Source organism: Triturus cristatus, chromosome 10, assembly GCF_964204655.1.
Source record: "Triturus cristatus chromosome 10, aTriCri1.1, whole genome shotgun sequence".
Classification (NCBI taxonomy): domain Eukaryota; kingdom Metazoa; phylum Chordata; class Amphibia; order Caudata; family Salamandridae; genus Triturus; species Triturus cristatus.
In genome coordinates, this window is record NC_140593.1 from 800381366 (window position 1) to 800399785 (window position 18420).

General features: G+C 45.7%; 1 protein-coding gene across 1 annotated transcript in view; it reads right to left on the minus strand.

Annotated features, from left to right (window-relative positions):
* The window catches only part of LOC146790023 (uncharacterized), a 125362-nt gene that overhangs the window by 65812 nt on the left and 41130 nt on the right, over positions 1–18420 (minus strand). The window contains exons 4-6 of the mRNA XM_085628345.1: positions 15887–15931; positions 14722–14787; positions 12961–12999 (exon numbers count right to left, since the gene is read on the minus strand). Coding sequence (XP_085484471.1) covers positions 12961–12999; positions 14722–14787; positions 15887–15931 — 150 coding nt within the window. The remainder of the gene's footprint in view (positions 1–12960; positions 13000–14721; positions 14788–15886; positions 15932–18420) is intronic.

Consider the following 18420-nt stretch of genomic DNA (forward strand, 5'->3'; position numbering starts at 1 on the left):
ACGCAAATAATATGTAACCATTATATTGTCTTCAGCGATCAAAGAGTCACCGACTCAGCGGTATATCTGGGGGTTGCAATTACAGCAGACTTGGAGTCACTAATACAGAAGAATCTGGCGCCCCTGATGCTAAAAGTTAAGACGGATTTGGATCGAATGAATAATTTGCATCTGACATTAATGGGCTGCATCAATGTTATAAAAATGCTAATACTGCCAAAAGTTTTATATTTTTTTAGGACAATACCGCTATGGTTTGAGATGAAATGGTTTAAAGAGCTTGATAATATGTTAAATAGATTTATTTGGGCCCATGGCAAGACTCGTAGGGCATACCGCTTCATGTCTCTGCCTAGAGAGAGAGGAGGCTGGGGAGCCCCTGATTTCAGATTGTATTATTGGGCAGCTGCATTACAATATATGCGTGGGATAATAGGCGGGGGTGGCCTCGATGGCAGAACACGAAATGATTCATCTAGAATATACGCCATAGTGTTGGGACCTGAGGTGGAGAATTCCTTTCTTAAATGTATTGATTTTGCATACTACAAAAGAACCAGGTTCAAGACAGTACAAGCAGCAATTGAGATTTGGAATGCAGTGCGGAAAAAGTTTGGCCTGGGCAGATACAATAGATATACCAGACTGTATAAAAATGTCTCCTTCCCAAAGCAGATCTTCTGGGACACTACGATGGCGGTTTGGATGGAGAAGGGGGTAGTACAGCTTGGAGATTTGAGGAACACGGAGGTGATGATCCAATTTAATGATTTAGTAAATACTTTTGGGTTAGACAGGAGGGATTTTTTTAAATTTTTGCAGTTAAGAAGTTTTCTGGGCGATAAACAGGGTGGAAGGAATGGGTTCGATAAGGTAGAAATATTGGAGAAAATAAGGTTAGGGGGGGGGGACTGCTCTATTAGGAGCTGTTATGCGAATCTGCTAGTAGGTAAACCAGACGATATGGATAAGCAGATGGTAAAGTGGGCAGACAAGCTGGCAGGGGAGCCAAGTTGGTTTAAAGAGTCATTGGACCGAGGGCGTACTCTCCTCTGCTCAGCGCCGCTGCAATCACAGCACTATAAAACCCTCTACTCGTTATATTTTACTCCAGCAAAAATAGCAAAGTGGGGGGGCACCGCCGGCACTACAGCTACTTGCTAGTATGACGAGCGGTGTGCGACCCACTTAATGATTGACTTTAAGGCTCCCTCGAGCTAAACGGCTGACGATTCAGGATCCCGCACCCGCGCGCCGTGAAAGGTATTTAACCTTGTATATTTGGCAGTCTACCGGCACCCCACATACAGACCTGCTCCCTGCTGACGAGAGGCAACTACCTCGAAACACGTGTCCAGGGATGGCATTTGTTTAACACTTGTAGCATAGGTGTACTTGCCGCCGCTACTTCATTGTCCAGAATCCTATGGGGCTACTTGCTAGTATGACGAGCGGTGTGCGACCCACTTAATGATTGACTTTAAGGCTCCCTCGAGCTAAACGGCTGACGAGTCAGGATCCCGCACCCGCGCGCCGTGAAAGGTATTTAACCTTGTATATTTGGCAGTCTACCGGCACCCCACATACAGACCTGCTCCCTGCTGACGAGAGGCAACTACCTCGAAACACGTGTCCAGGGATGGCATTTATTTAACACTTGTAGCATAGGTGTACTCGCCGCTGCTACTTCATTGTCCAGAATCCTATGGGGCTACTTGCTAGTATGACGAGCGGTGTGCGACCCACTTAATGATTGACTTTAAGGCTCCCTCGAGCTAAACGGCTGACGAGTCAGGATCCCGCACCCGCGCGCCGTGAAAGGTATTTAACCTTGTATATTTGGCAGTCTACCGGCACCCCACATACAGACCTGCTCCCTGCTGACGAGAGGCAACTACCTCGAAACACGTGTCCAGGGATGGCATTTATTTAACACTTGTAGCATAGGTGTACTCGCCGCTGCTACTTCATTGTCCAGAATCCTATGGGGCTACTTGCTAGTATGACGAGCGGTGTGCGACCCACTTAATGATTGACTTTAAGGCTCCCTCGAGCTAAACGGCTGACGAGTCAGGATCCCGCACCCGCGCGCCGTGAAAGGTATTTAACCTTGTATATTTGGCAGTCTACCGGCACCCCACATACAGACCTGCTCCCTGCTGACGAGAGGCAACTACCTCGAAACACGTGTCCAGGGATGGCATTTATTTAACACTTGTAGCATAGGTGTACTCGCCGCTGCTACTTCATTGTCCAGAATCCTATGGGGCTACTTGCTAGTATGACGAGCGGTGTGCGACCCACTTAATGATTGACTTTAAGGCTCCCTCGAGCTAAACGGCTGACGAGTCAGGATCCCGCACCCGCGCGCCGTGAAAGGTATTTAACCTTGTATATTTGGCAGTCTACCGGCACCCCACATACAGACCTGCTCCCTGCTGACGAGAGGCAACTACCTCGAAACACATGTCCAGGGATGGCATTTATTTAACACTTGTAGCATAGGTGTACTCGCCGCTGCTACTTCATTGTCCAGAATCCTATGGGGCTACTTGCTAGTATGACGAGCGGTGTGCGACCCACTTAATGATTGACTTTAAGGCTCCCTCGAGCTAAACGGCTGACGAGTCAGGATCCCGCACCCGCGCGCCGTGAAAGGTATTTAACCTTGTATATTTGGCAGTCTACCGGCACCCCACATATAGACCTGCTCCCTGCTGACGAGAGGCAACTACCTCGAAACACGTGTCCAGGGATGGCATTTATTTAACACTTGTAGCATAGGTGTACTCGCCGCTGCTACTTCATTGTCCAGAATCCTATGGGGCTACTTGCTAGTATGACGAGCGGTGTGCGACCCACTTAATGATTGACTTTAAGGCTCCCTCGAGCTAAACGGCTGACGAGTCAGGATCACGCATCCGCGCGCCGTGAAAGGTATTTAACCTTGTATATTTGGCAGTCTACCGGCACCCCACATACAGACCTGCTCCCTGCTGACGAGAGGCAACTACCTCGAAACACGTGTCCAGGGATGGCATTTATTTAACACTTGTAGCATAGGTGTACTCGCCGCTGCTACTTCATTGTCCAGAATCCTATGGGGCTACTTGCTAGTATGACGAGCGGTGTGCGACCCACTTAATGATTGACTTTAAGGCTCCCTCGAGCTAAACGGCTGACGAGTCAGGATCCCGCACCCGCGCGCCGTGAAAGGTATTTAACCTTGTATATTTGGCAGTCTACCGGCACCCCACATACAGACCTGCTCCCTGCTGACGAGAGGCAACTACCTCGAAACACGTGTCCAGGGATGGCATTTATTTAACACTTGTAGCATAGGTGTACTCGCCGCTGCTACTTCATTGTCCAGAATCCTATGGGGCTACTTGCTAGTATGACGAGCGGTGTGCGACCCACTTAATGATTGACTTTAAGGCTCCCTCGAGCTAAACGGCTGACGAGTCAGGATCCCGCACCCGCGCGCCGTGAAAGGTATTTAACCTTGTATATTTGGCAGTCTACCGGCACCCCACATACAGACCTGCTCCCTGCTGACGAGAGGCAACTACCTCGAAACACGTGTCCAGGGTTGGCATTTATTTAACACTTGTAGCATAGGTGTACTCGCCGCTGCTACTTCATTGTCCAGAATCCTATGGGGCTACTTGCTAGTATGACGAGCGGTGTGCGACCCACTTAATGATTGACTTTAAGGCTCCCTCGAGCTAAACGGCTGACGAGTCAGGATCCCGCACCCGCGCGCCGTGAAAGGTATTTAACCTTGTATATTTGGCAGTCTACCGGCACCCCACATACAGACCTGCTCCCTGCTGACGAGAGGCAACTACCTCGAAACACGTGTCCAGGGATGGCATTTATTTAACACTTGTAGCATAGGTGTACTCGCCGCTGCTACTTCATTGTCCAGAATCCTATGGGGCTACTTGCTAGTATGACGAGCGGTGTGCGACCCACTTAATGATTGACTTTAAGGCTCCCTCGAGCTAAACGGCTGACGAGTCAGGATCCCGCACCCGCGCGCCGTGAAAGGTATTTAACCTTGTATATTTGGCAGTCTACCGGCACCCCACATACAGACCTGCTCCCTGCGGACGAGAGGCAACTACCTCGAAACACGTGTCCAGGGATGGCATTTATTTAACACTTGTAGCATAGGTGTACTCGCCGCTGCTACTTCATTGTCCAGAATCCTATGGGGCTACTTGCTAGTATGACGAGCGGTGTGCGACCCACTTAATGATTGACTTTAAGGCTCCCTCGAGCTAAACGGCTGACGAGTCAGGATCCCGCACCCGCGCGCCGTGAAAGGTATTTAACCTTGTATATTTGGCAGTCTACCGGCACCCCACATACAGACCTGCTCCCTGCTGACGAGAGGCAACTACCTCGAAACACGTGTCCAGGGATGGCATTTATTTAACACTTGTAGCATAGGTGTACTCGCCGCTGCTACTTCATTGTCCAGAATCCTATGGGGCTACTTGCTAGTATGACGAGCGGTGTGCGACCCACTTAATGATTGACTTTAAGGCTCCCTCGAGCTAAACGGCTGACGAGTCAGGATCCCGCACCCGCGCGCCGTGAAAGGTATTTAACCTTGTATATTTGGCAGTCTACCGGCACCCCACATACAGACCTGCTCCCTGCTGACGAGAGGCAACTACCTCGAAACACGTGTCCAGGGATGGCATTTATTTAACACTTGTAGCATAGGTGTACTCGCCGCTGCTACTTCATTGTCCAGAATCCTATGGGGCTACTTGCTAGTATGACGAGCGGTGTGCGACCCACTTAATGATTGACTTTAAGGCTCCCTCGAGCTAAACGGCTGACGAGTCAGGATCCCGCACCCGCGCGCCGTGAAAGGTATTTAACCTTGTATATTTGGCAGTCTACCGGCACCCCACATACAGACCTGCTCCCTGCTGACGAGAGGCAACTACCTCGAAACACGTGTCCAGGGATGGCATTTATTTAACACTTGTAGCATAGGTGTACTCGCCGCTGCTACTTCATTGTCCAGAATCCTATGGGGCTACTTGCTAGTATGACGAGCGGTGTGCGACCCACTTAATGATTGACTTTAAGGCTCCCTCGAGCTAAACGGCTGACGAGTCAGGATCCCGCACCCGCGCGCCGTGAAAGGTATTTAACCTTGTATATTTGGCAGTCTACCGGCACCCCACATACAGACCTGCTCCCTGCTGACGAGAGGCAACTACCTCGAAACACGTGTCCAGGGATGGCATTTATTTAACACTTGTAGCATAGGTGTACTCGCCGCTGCTACTTCATTGTCCAGAATCCTATGGGGCTACTTGCTAGTATGACGAGCGGTGTGCGACCCACTTAATGATTGACTTTAAGGCTCCCTCGAGCTAAACGGCTGACGAGTCAGGATCCCGCACCCGCGCGCCGTGAAAGGTATTTAACCTTGTATATTTGGCAGTCTACCGGCACCCCACATACAGACCTGCTCCCTGCTGACGAGAGGCAACTACCTCGAAACACGTGTCCAGGGATGGCATTTATTTAACACTTGTAGCATAGGTGTACTCGCCGCTGCTACTTCATTGTCCAGAATCCTATGGGGCTACTTGCTAGTATGACGAGCGGTGTGCGACCCACTTAATGATTGACTTTAAGGCTCCCTCGAGCTAAACGGCTGACGAGTCAGGATCCCGCACCCGCGCGCCGTGAAAGGTATTTAACCTTGTATATTTGGCAGTCTACCGGCACCCCACATACAGACCTGCTCCCTGCTGACGAGAGGCAACTACCTCGAAACACGTGTCCAGGGATGGCATTTATTTAACACTTGTAGCATAGGTGTACTCGCCGCTGCTACTTCATTGTCCAGAATCCTATGGGGCTACTTGCTAGTATGACGAGCGGTGTGCGACCCACTTAATGATTGACTTTAAGGCTCCCTCGAGCTAAACGGCTGACGAGTCAGGATCCCGCACCCGCGCGCCGTGAAAGGTATTTAACCTTGTATATTTGGCAGTCTACCGGCACCCCACATACAGACCTGCTCCCTGCTGACGAGAGGCAACTACCTCGAAACACGTGTCCAGGGATGGCATTTATTTAACACTTGTAGCATAGGTGTACTCGCCGCTGCTACTTCATTGTCCAGAATCCTATGGGGCTACTTGCTAGTATGACGAGCAGTGTGCGACCCACTTAATGATTGACTTTAAGGCTCCCTCGAGCTAAACGGCTGACGAGTCAGGATCCCGCACCCGCGCGCCGTGAAAGGTATTTAACCTTGTATATTTGGCAGTCTACCGGCACCCCACATACAGACCTGCTCCCTGCTGACGAGAGGCAACTACCTCGAAACACGTGTCCAGGGATGGCATTTATTTAACACTTGTAGCATAGGTGTACTCGCCGCTGCTACTTCATTGTCCAGAATCCTATGGGGCTACTTGCTAGTATGACGAGCGGTGTGCGACCCACTTAATGATTGACTTTAAGGCTCCCTCGAGCTAAACGGCTGACGAGTCAGGATCCCGCACCCGCGCGCCGTGAAAGGTATTTAACCTTGTATATTTGGCAGTCTACCGGCACCCCACATACAGACCTGCTCCCTGCTGACGAGAGGCAACTACCTCGAAACACGTGTCCAGGGATGGCATTTATTTAACACTTGTAGCATAGGTGTACTCGCCGCTGCTACTTCATTGTCCAGAATCCTATGGGGCTACTTGCTAGTATGACGAGCGGTGTGCGACCCACTTAATGATTGAATTTAAGGCTCCCTCGAGCTAAACGGCTGACGAGTCAGGATCCCGCACCCGCGCGCCGTGAAAGGTATTTAACCTTGTATATTTGGCAGTCTACCGGCACCCCACATACAGACCTGCTCCCTGCTGACGAGAGGCAACTACCTCGAAACACGTGTCCAGGGATGGCATTTATTTAACACTTGTAGCATAGGTGTACTCGCCGCTGCTACTTCATTGTCCAGAATCCTATGGGGCTACTTGCTAGTATGACGAGCGGTGTGCGACCCACTTAATGATTGACTTTAAGGCTCCCTCGAGCTAAACGGCTGACGAGTCAGGATCCCGCACCCGCGCGCCGTGAAAGGTATTTAACCTTGTATATTTGGCAGTCTACCGGCACCCCACATACAGACCTGCTCCCTGCTGACGAGAGGCAACTACCTCGAAACACGTGTCCAGGGATGGCATTTATTTAACACTTGTAGCATAGGTGTACTCGCCGCTGCTACTTCATTGTCCAGAATCCTATGGGGCTACTTGCTAGTATGACGAGCGGTGTACGACCCACTTAATGATTGACTTTAAGGCTCCCTCGAGCTAAACGGCTGACGAGTCAGGATCCCGCACCCGCGCGCCGTGAAAGGTATTTAACCTTGTATATTTGGCAGTCTACCGGCACCCCACATACAGACCTGCTCCCTGCTGACGAGAGGCAACTACCTCGAAACACGTGTCCAGGGATGGCATTTATTTAACACTTGTAGCATAGGTGTACTCGCCGCTGCTACTTCATTGTCCAGAATCCTATGGGGCTACTTGCTAGTATGACGAGCGGTGTGCGACCCACTTAATGATTGACTTTAAGGCTCCCTCGAGCTAAACGGCTGACGAGTCAGGATCCCGCACCCGCGCGCCGTGAAAGGTATTTAACCTTGTATATTTGGCAGTCTACCGGCACCCCACATACAGACCTGCTCCCTGCTGACGAGAGGCAACTACCTCGAAACACGTGTCCAGGGATGGCATTTATTTAACACTTGTAGCATAGGTGTACTCGCCGCTGCTACTTCATTGTCCAGAATCCTATGGGGCTACTTGCTAGTATGACGAGCGGTGTGCGACCCACTTAATGATCTACATGCCCAAGGTGTAGTTCCCCTGAGGTAGATCAAATCCATATATTTGCGGCTTGTCCGCAATTACAAACGGTGTTAAAAGATATAGAGAAATTTCTTGATGCCTCCCTGGACATTCAAGTTATCTTAAACCCCCCGGAAATACTGCTAGGGATTGTTACGGATACCAATATTATTCAGAGAGATTTTATTTTTGTCGCAATGGCAGTTTTTAGACTCTGCATAGCTAGGGCCTGGTTGGATAAAAGCCCACCCGCAATGCAAGTTTGGCTTGCTAACCTGTTGTCTACTTATAATTTGGAGAAAAATATATATGCTCGGAAAGGCAGAACAGGAAGGAAACTGGGGTTAAGGATATGGGACCCCATAATAAAATGGAAGGAGGGTTTGGGTTAAAGGGGTTAAGCTGGGAAAGCTCGGATGAATCTGTTGTATCTGGTGTTGGAATCTGTATCGATATTAATTCATTGTATGTAAAATCTTATAAGAATCCAAATCTACTATCGGAGATTACGCGATATATTGTGCTAACTGTGTAATGGTGAAATTAATAAATATATTTAAAAAAAAAAAAAAAAGCCTTAAGTCGTAGGAGAAATGACGTAAAGAAAGAACTTTGGGATCAATTACATAAAACATCTATCCTTCGGGACGCTGCTGCCTTTTGGAAGGTGGTGAAGTCCCCTTTTTTAACTGATACTACGCCTAAACCTACTGTTGAGGTCGCGATAAATGAACAAACGTGGCTGGGATATTTTGAGCGGATATTCAGCCTCTCCTCAACCGCTGCTCCTTTAACATTTTCTAGATCACACACCTCAAAATCTCCTGTGTTAATTAATATTTTATACGAGGAGGTGGAGCAAGCCTTAAAGGCTAGCAAAAATGGTAAAGCCCCAGGCCCCGACGGGGTTCCAATTGACTTTTTTAAATTTACTATGGATTTATGGCTCCCAATCTTAACGAGGGTCCTCCAAGCTTCTTGTGCACTGGGCCCCATTGATTCTTGGACTAAATCAATCCTTGTCCCTATTTTTAAAAAAGGGGACCGCCACGTGCCATCTTGTTATCGACCTATCTCTTTGTTAGATTCACTTGGGAAAGTGGCTGGTCGAGTTATTCTAGAGCGTCTGCAGCAATGGGCACTGGACAACAAAGCTCTTTCTGATCTACAGTACGGGTTTCGTGAGGGTCTGGGAACTACAGAGCAAGCCCTTAACCTTTCCCTGCTGATAGACCAATATGTCAGTGCTAAAGATGGGGCCCTCTATCTGGCTTATGTGGACCTCTCCGCAGCATTTGACTGTGTCAACCACACCAAGCTGTGGAACATCCTAGAGAACATGGGAATAGAGGAGACCCTAATACTTTTCTTGCGCGGACTGTATTCAGATGCTACAGCCTGCGTGAGATATGGTGTGCGGGGCGAGGTGACAAAATCGTTTAGAGTGGAGCGCGGTGTTAGACAGGGATGTGTCCTGGCCCCATTTTTATTCAATCTATATACAAATGGCTTGGAGAAAGCCATGTTATTCGGGGCTAAGGACCTCCCCATTATAGATCATTGTCCTATACCGGCTCTACTCTATGCGGATGACGCAGTAATTCTAGCGCAAACTCCGCTTGAATTGCAGCGCTCCCTAGCAAAATATCACTCATTTATGGAGAATTTGGACCTGGGGATTAATATTAAAAAAACATTTGTAATGTCCCTCGGGTCATCGAAAAGGAACAAAATGACCTTTTTTGTAGACCACCAAAAACTTGAGAGCACTAACACGTATCCCTATCTGGGTATTGTTTTCAATCAGAAATGTTCCTGGAAAAGTGCCATTGAGTCTAGAAAACTCACCTTTGCTAGAACAACAGCTGCCTTGATTAATTTTGCTAGCAAATTAGGTAGACGACCTACTGTCGAACTCCTGGATATTTATAAGGCAAAATGCATCGGCAGTGTAATCTATGGGGCCGGTGTTTGGGGCTATGCTAAGATGGAAGAGGTCCAAAGGGTAGAAAACAGGTTTCTACGTTTTCTTTTGGCAGTCCCGCGGACTACTTCGACCTACGCATGCCATCTAGAAGCAGGGCTGCCATTTGTATCAGATCTGATAAAGATTCAACCCCTGCTACTATGGCACCGCATCTGGACCTCCAAAGTTACCACCTTTACGCAAGGGTTTATTAAAGATTGTATTGCCCTAGACAGAGCACACAAGGTCAGATGGATTTCCTATATAAAGAGTTTCTTAGGCGATCTGGGTATGACAGACTACTACCTTTCCCCTCCGAAAATTGCTGAAATTCCTAGGAAGCAATTTAAAAAGCTGTGCCTTGCTCAGCTAGAATCTTTGAGGTTAGTCAGCGAAGCCCATAAACCTACAGTTCAATATTCTCTATTGACTCAAACAACTCTCTTAATTCAGCCTTGCCTGACATTTAATTTTACAGACTATGAGAGATCTCTTCTAACAAGGCTAAGATTGAATGTTTTCCACCATTCGGTTACCTTCCCTATATCTAAACCTTGGGAAAAACATCTTCAATCTTGTCCCTGTGATATGACCTCCTCTCAATCCACACTGCATACAGTACTGTTTTGTAAATTTTACCAGGAATTGAGAAAGCAGTGGTTAGTCCCGATCTTGAAAATTTGGGGCTTACGTAGATGCCGCCCTGCTTTCCTTGTTATTCAACTATTGGACACAGAGCTGTTTGCTAAACAGATTGTCATTTTTTGAAATTGGTAGTGAAACACAGGCAGAATTTGTGACATGTTAATTTATTTGTCCTTTCTTACAAACTACATGTTAATATACCCATGTCGTCGCACACTACTCTACTGGCGAGGCACTTTTTATACACATGTTTGTACTATTATTTTTGTTTCTTCTATGCAGAAAACTTTGAAGATGCCATTGCTAACTGTATTTTTATGTACTTTTATGGTTGCCTCTCAGGGGTCCGAATAAAGATTGATTTGAGTGAAGCATTTGCAGGCTCCGCAACTAAGTCGACCAGTCTGCTGATCCTGAGCTCCTCCGGACTCCGTAAGGTTCTGAAACATAGGTGGTGGTTCTCCACAGCTCTTGAGGCCTGCCCTCTCACCAAGTTTGAGGCCAGAATCTCTCGTGGGGGTGCAATAACTGAACCCCTGTGCATTTACGTCAACTTGCAGTTGCAAAGGCTTGTTGGCTTCCTTCCAAGAAGATCTTCGGACTCCAAATAGCCCCATCCTCGAGCATTTCCAGTGACCAGAATCTTCGGCCACACGTTTGCATCGTGGCCTGCATCTTTTGGTGAGCTGCTCGAGGTACTCTCGCGACTACAGTGCCTCTGACCTAGAGGTCCATTTGAGGGTCACCTTTGCTTGTTTTGGTCTCCCCCGATTGCTCAGGTCCTAACCTGGCTCCCCTGCTTGTGGTGAGTCCCTTGGACCTTGCTGGTCCAGACATTGCACCTTTCTGCGTTGGTTGCAATTTCCAAGGCTTGTTGGTGCTCCCGCCGGACACCGACCCCTCAGCACTCGACATCATACATGGGACAGCTCGGGCACGACTCCTGGTCGCCTGGTCCTCACAGCTGCAGAGTCAAGGTCCTCGTCAACTCTCCTGCAACTCCCGACATTGGTGGGCATTCATCTTCCAGATCTCCTGGTCACTCCTAAGTGACATAGACTCTGTCCCCTCTGCTTGTAGGTACCTCTCAACTAGAATCCACCTTCAGATTCCACAGGATACTTTCTCCTTCTTCAGCAGCGACACTTTCCTGAAGTCCTCCATTGGGTTATACTGCGGTTTCTGACACCACTTCACACCTATTCACCCGGCTTCCTGCTGTAGGTAGCATGGGTACTAGGGTATCCAAAGGGGGTGGCTCTCCAACCTTTGGTCTTCCACAGGGTTTCTTCAGGGTCCACTGGGAAGAGTCCTCAATCTTTAAGATTCCAACCGCGACTTACATGTAGAGTTGTACGGAGCACGCAGTCATTTTCCGACACTGCACACGCTCTCCGTGGGGTTCCTAGTCACTCACCTTGGATGGTTCCTTGGGACCCCAGCACTTCTATGTTCTCCCGACATTGTCTTGATTCCAGTCGTGGTTCTTATACCACTGTATTAGTATATGGTTTGGTGCCCCCCGGGGTCCACTGTGTATTTTGTACTATTCACTGTGTTTCTTTGCAAAGTATTGTGTGTGTTGTGTGCATCTCCAGGTAGGAGATATCTAAACGGGTTATAGAGTTTTATATAATAAATACATATTTTTCTAAATACCTTGTGTGGTTCTTTTTCACTTAATCTATACTATAAGATTGCATTCTGGTAAATCAAGCTACTTTACACTCCTTCTGGACTAAGCCTGAAGGCTGCTCTCCACAGCTACCACTTAGAGAGCTTTCTAAGGTTGTCTAAGAACTCGAAAATCACCAGAAGGGTTGTCTGGACTGGTGCAGGGTGCCCACTTACATTAGTGGACATCATATACCAGGCCAGCTTCTCATACCTCCGGTGAATGTTTACAATGGACTTTGTCATTTTAGGATTTTGAGTAATCCCTGCACTTTATGCACTTGCACTTTTTGTGTAACTAAGACAACTATGTATATGTAGCAGAGTAACAGTTAACATTTCCAATCAAATACATTGTGTATTCGATGCAAAAACTGATTCAAGTTGTCAATAAAATGTCTAGCTATGGCACCAAATGACGGTGTACATAACAAACTAAATATTGACAACACAAAAGAGGAAAATATTATAAATTATGGTTACAAAGGAATTTCCAAATGCATTACCAATAATGATTCATCATTTACAGTGCTAAACCGCTTACAGGCTAAATCAGTACTGAAGGGAACCATTTAATATATAGATTAGTTAGCCCAAGTTTCGGAGGGTTAATCGGGCTGCCCATAGTTTTGCACTACAAGCCTACATAGGCACTTTCTACACTGACACCCATACGAGACCGATGAAAACATAGGATTAGTGCACAGCTAAAGGCAGCACAATGAAATGAAAGGATGACAGAGCGGGTAATAAACAAATAAGAAGAAAACAACTCACCGGAGGAAGAGGTGGGGACTCCAGAAAAATCATCAGAGTCTGAAAAAGTAAGAAATGAGTTGAATGACACATTCGGCTTTCAGTGTATACTTTAAGTATTTGCAACCTGTGTGCTAAAGATTGTCAGCATCCAGAGGCAGGCCAGCCTGGCTCAAAGGCAGCGGGAAATCATATGTTGGTGTGGTGCAAAGTCCTTCCCACGCACTCATTGTGAGCCATAAGGATCACCACAGGGCTCCATTTTACAATGGTGCCACCCTATAGACATAAGCAACAGGCAACTAATGAACAGATATTGAATGGTATCATAAGCCCCAAAGACCGTGTGTCCCTGGACTGCTTTAAATAGAGATGGAAAACGTCTAGGGCCAGCCCACCAGAGAGCTTATCAGAATTTGCAATATGCCTAGGTAGTAGCTAAAGGTCTGATGTACAAAGATCCATAATAAGAAGTCGTAAATTGCATAAAATAACGATTTGTGATTTCTTATTAGGAATTTATTAAAATGGATTCAGTATTTTGTGAAACAACATATGTATTAACGGGCTACTTCGCAAAATAACGGTATGTTGTAGGTCGCAATTTGACCTTCTTCATCAATATGCATGAGATAGGTCGGAAATTGAGACCCACTATGATTGATGAAAGTCACGGGCATGGTAGCTTGCTGGAGTCAGCAGACCACCATGTCTGTGACTGCACTTAGAAATTGTTTTTTTTTTTCAATGTAGCCCGATTTCCTAACAGGAGGAGTAAAAAAATAATAATGATAATAATTTTACTAACATTTTTTAGGACCAGGCAGTGATCTTTTGGACCATTGCCTGCTTCTAAAAATAGGTTTTTGTTTACATTCACAAAGGGGAAGGGGTCACTTGGGGACCCCCATCCTGTTTCCGACTGGATACCATCAATTTTGATTTGGTGGTAATTCATTAATGATTTGTGACTGGATTTTGGGAATAAAGTGATCATACAAGAGTGAAAAAAGTTGAGCAGTAATTAGGTGTGTATCAAGAACATATCCAGTTATTAATGGGATTTAAATACATGTTTGTATTAGGCTAAAGTCTCTCCTTTGGACAATTCTCTGTGTGTTTAAGAAATACAATTTCTCCCCGTCTACTAGGCTGTCGATGTTTCGATCCGGTGTTTTATTTTGGGGTCTGTAATTGTAGAGAAAGATGGAAAATATGCGACAGATAGTAGCTAAACAATACATAGTAAGAGAGTCAAGACTGACTAATTCCGTGAGATTTGCTGAGAAAGACACAAGTAGAGGGCTTTTACTGTGTCTAGGCTGAAGATCAGTGTGGGTGGATGGTAGAACAGTGTAAAGGGTGCTGCCAGTGAGGCTGATCAGTAACCGGGCACAGTACATAACCAGCTCCTAACAATCGCACAAATGGGGATACAACCGGTTTGCTTACATTATACCCAAAGAGCTGTGTGTGGATTCTGGTATAGGGTAAATGTCTGCTGCCGTTCAAAATAGAGGGGCATTGTCAGATAGGCATCTGGTTCACCTTAATCCCATAGAAGAGTGGCTGTCTACAGGCTGAGGACCAATAGAGCTCTATACATCCCCAGTACTTTAATAGTAGTGGTGGAGCCCAATATTATGGAGCAATTAATATTAATGAAACAGAAAGCAGTATTTCTGCTAGGAGGCAAAGACTTAAAAGCTATGCCAACTAAAAAAACTACATCACAAACAAAATAAAAAAAGACATTGGTATTTCAAGTCTCTTAACACTTACCTTCTAACTTTATTCTCTTTGTTAATTCAGTCTTCTGCTCTCTACTTTTCTCATCAATGGCATCTTCTATATGAAGGAGATGGAAAGTACAGTGAATGTGATTGTACACACTAGTGTAGACAACACGTCTGTATATACTCTCTGAAAATTAACCTAATCAGACTCGATCGAACAACATACCTGATTGATAACCATACCCGTTTGCTATTTACAATTCACTTCTATTCAAACAAAATAAGGGCCTATTTCTGAGCACATTAGGAATGTATGGGTTAGCTAGACTACCTATTCAGCCCTCTTTATACCACATTGCAATATTAATACAGCAATGCTGGACATAATGGCCTCTTCATGAGTGGTTTAAACCCACACTGGGCTGCATGCCCATCTCATCCCAAAGTGTTGCCGGTTAACAAACTCAGAAGATCTCCTTGCTACATCCTTTTACTCATAGACCTTAGTGACTGAGAACATGGGCACAGGGTTATCCTAGTGTCCCGATCCTCCTCTCTCCCCCTGCTCCTTTGAGTCACATTTAGTATTCAAATATTAAATATAACACACACTAACATTCTGTTAATTTATAGTTAAGCATTACAGCACTCAATATTTGAACTGACTAACTTGCTGCTTAATTCCTCAATTTAGATCACCACTCGCATGCAGGTTGCATATTAAAACTGGTAACATTCTGCATCTATTTAAGAAATCTCAAAATCCTAGTTCCTTCTTCACCTGTGTACATCTCTCTTACCTCAAGCTCAAATTCTCGGCGCCCGTCTCAAAATGTGACAATTTCTATCCAATGGCAGACTCGTGGACTTACCTGAAATTTGAGGATTTTGGGGGGTTATTTCTTAGAGCCAGTTTACAGAACCTCAGCCTTTCACTTGCAGTGCACATTTTAAGTATTTATTTAAAGTACCAATTGAGGATAAATGCCACTATGAATCACACTTTCATGGAAAGTCTCACTGCTGGGCCACGACTGAGTGTCAACCTGCAGTGAAATCGGATCTTGAGCAGTCATCTCAAAGCTTAGTGCTTGCCTAGTCCCCAACCTCTGCCCAACAACTTGCTTCTTCAAGTTTTGGGTTTCTTTTAAATGCACAATGGATATGGACCCAATAATATTTTGGATGTCTTACACTTGTTTTACACTTACTAAATGTTGTCTTCTGTCTGGGTTGCATTTTAAGATGGGGTGGAGCTGAGAAAGAATGGAAGAGTCCATCAGTCACTCTCTGTGGCAAGTAACAGAGTCACAAAAACACAAAAATTTAATTTTAATCTGGCATTCTGTAAGAGAACTTAGCTTTTCTGATTCACATTGATATTCTGAGTTTAGTCATGCACATGCCCTCACAGAAGACATCTACCAAATCTCTTATCACAGTGTTATCCTTCCTGGTATCATGTTATGACCAACAGAAGCAGGCTATTGACTTTAGTTCATAAATTTACTTTTACAGGTATCAAGTTGAATGCCCTCTTCACCCAAGTTAGGAGTAAATACAAAACAACTTGCAGACAAGAAAATTAAGCAGTCTTATTTTCTTTTGACAAACTGAGCCACTGACATTAACTTTCAGAGGTAATAATTTAAACTCCTTCCTCTCTACCTTCAGAACCAGACATTTAAATGAAGGAAAACGTGTTATTCACAGAAAACACAGTGCAGCAGTAAAAGCAAAACAGTCAGAGAAGACATTCTCTCTCCTTTGATGAGAGATCAAAACCTGAAGAAAATTGTGCCCCACTTAACCCTGAACAGTATAAAGTCGGGTGCCATTTCACCAAAGCTATGCTCAAACACTAAACAACTTGCATGCTAGACAACCAGACAGATTGGGTTTCTTTCGGAAACTGGGTCTTGAAACCGACTACTGACTTTCAGAAGCAATATCTGCAACTCCTTTCACTAGGTCTTGGAACAAACAGACTACACTGAGAGACTTATTTAAATAATGGAATGCTTGTACTTTAAAAATAGAACATAGTATGCATTTGGACAAGATTGATGGGCCATTCTTCCCACTTTGATGAGCGGTCAGAACGTAAAGAAAATTGAGCACCCTGACTCAGACCAACAAGCATTTACAATGCAATGGTCTCGGCATTGGTAAAGTTAGAGCTATTGGCATTGCTCATGACATTATTTTTGTTTATGTTTTTGTTTTTAAAACATTTAAAGAAACGGCATTGTCATGAGCAATGCCAATAGCTCTAACTTTACCAATGCCGAGACCGTTGCATTGTAAATGCTTGTTTCTCCTCTCTCCTGAAAGCAGATGCGCGCTTCTCCTTGACTTCACCCCCCGTCCCCAAACAAACAGCGTACCCACTCACCTATTAGCGCCGCATTTTCTTTTACTTTTCTTTATCAGTATTTTGACAACAGTATGCCTCCTTCACATACACTTGCACATAATCAAAAGTGCAATTAGAAAACATAATCACTGCGCTGTGCGCTCTACAGAAGCGCCAAGGTCTGGAAGACCATCTATTCCGACTACCTTTCTGAACCACTGAAAACCTCGCACTGACCCCTTGAACTTCAACTCCAGAGTCTCAATCGTGGCCCGCTGTAAACACATACAGGCGACTCAATAAAAGTTTGCGTTATACAAGAGCAATATCCTACACCCAAAAAATAGAAACATCAAAACTTGAAATAGCAAACATGCAGAGAGAATGCAAATTTAAGATTAAGTAAAAAACGTGAAGAAAACTAGAATTAAATCGCTGTCACTGATTACTTTAAATTTTTTCACATTCATTGTTCAAAAATCGCTTGGTGTTTTGCATGCACTGTGACATTGGGGAGCGAGGAGGTAAAGGGGAAAGGTCTGCACCGTGCAGAGCAAAAACGGCCAAAGTGGCCATGTCATGGACCACGGTAGGGAGCTCAGGAACAGGGTCTGAAAAGTAAAACGGTGACAGCGGCTGAGTTTGATTTAAGATGATGTTAAATACCTCCCCGAAGATGCTGAGCAAGGAGGACACCTGTGCCTCGCGACATATAACCGCCTCCTCCAATGTTCAGAGCTCGGCCTCGGAGTATCCCTGATGTTGAAATGCCATGGCTCTTATGTCTTGCACAGGGAAGGTTCAGGCACCAAACGCATACCGCATCAACACACGTGAAAACTCAACGCCGGTGCGTCCTTTCAAAGCCAGGCGGGCTGACAGCTCCGGAAGCCACGCGAGACTTCAAGACCAATCTACCCCCCCACCTCCTACCCTACTTCCTCGCATCACGTGCCATGCATGGGCGGTGCGAATCTCCGTGCGATTGAAATTAAGGAGTGATTTGAGTAAGTAGTCGTGCCTTTCCTACGGTGGTACCAACATCAAACGTTGCTACCGCAAGAGCTGTCCGACGTCGAGTTATGTCATTCCTACTCATTAGAAGTCTACTGACGAAGAAAAGCTCTTAAATTTAACAGGAGAATAATCCGAAATAGACATAGAATTGAGACCGAGCTTCACATGATCAGTTCCAAGATAGAAAGGGAAAAGGGACGAATTACGTAACTTTTGTCTGGTCGTAACAGCCATCTTGAAGTGGCCAGTAAAGAAGCTTTTCTGGGTAGCGTGAGTAGAGGAACAGCAAACATTGCCAAATTTTCAGATCGCTTATGTGTGACATTCTCATAATTTCAGTGTAATTATGAGTGTCATTCAATTACTATCAGT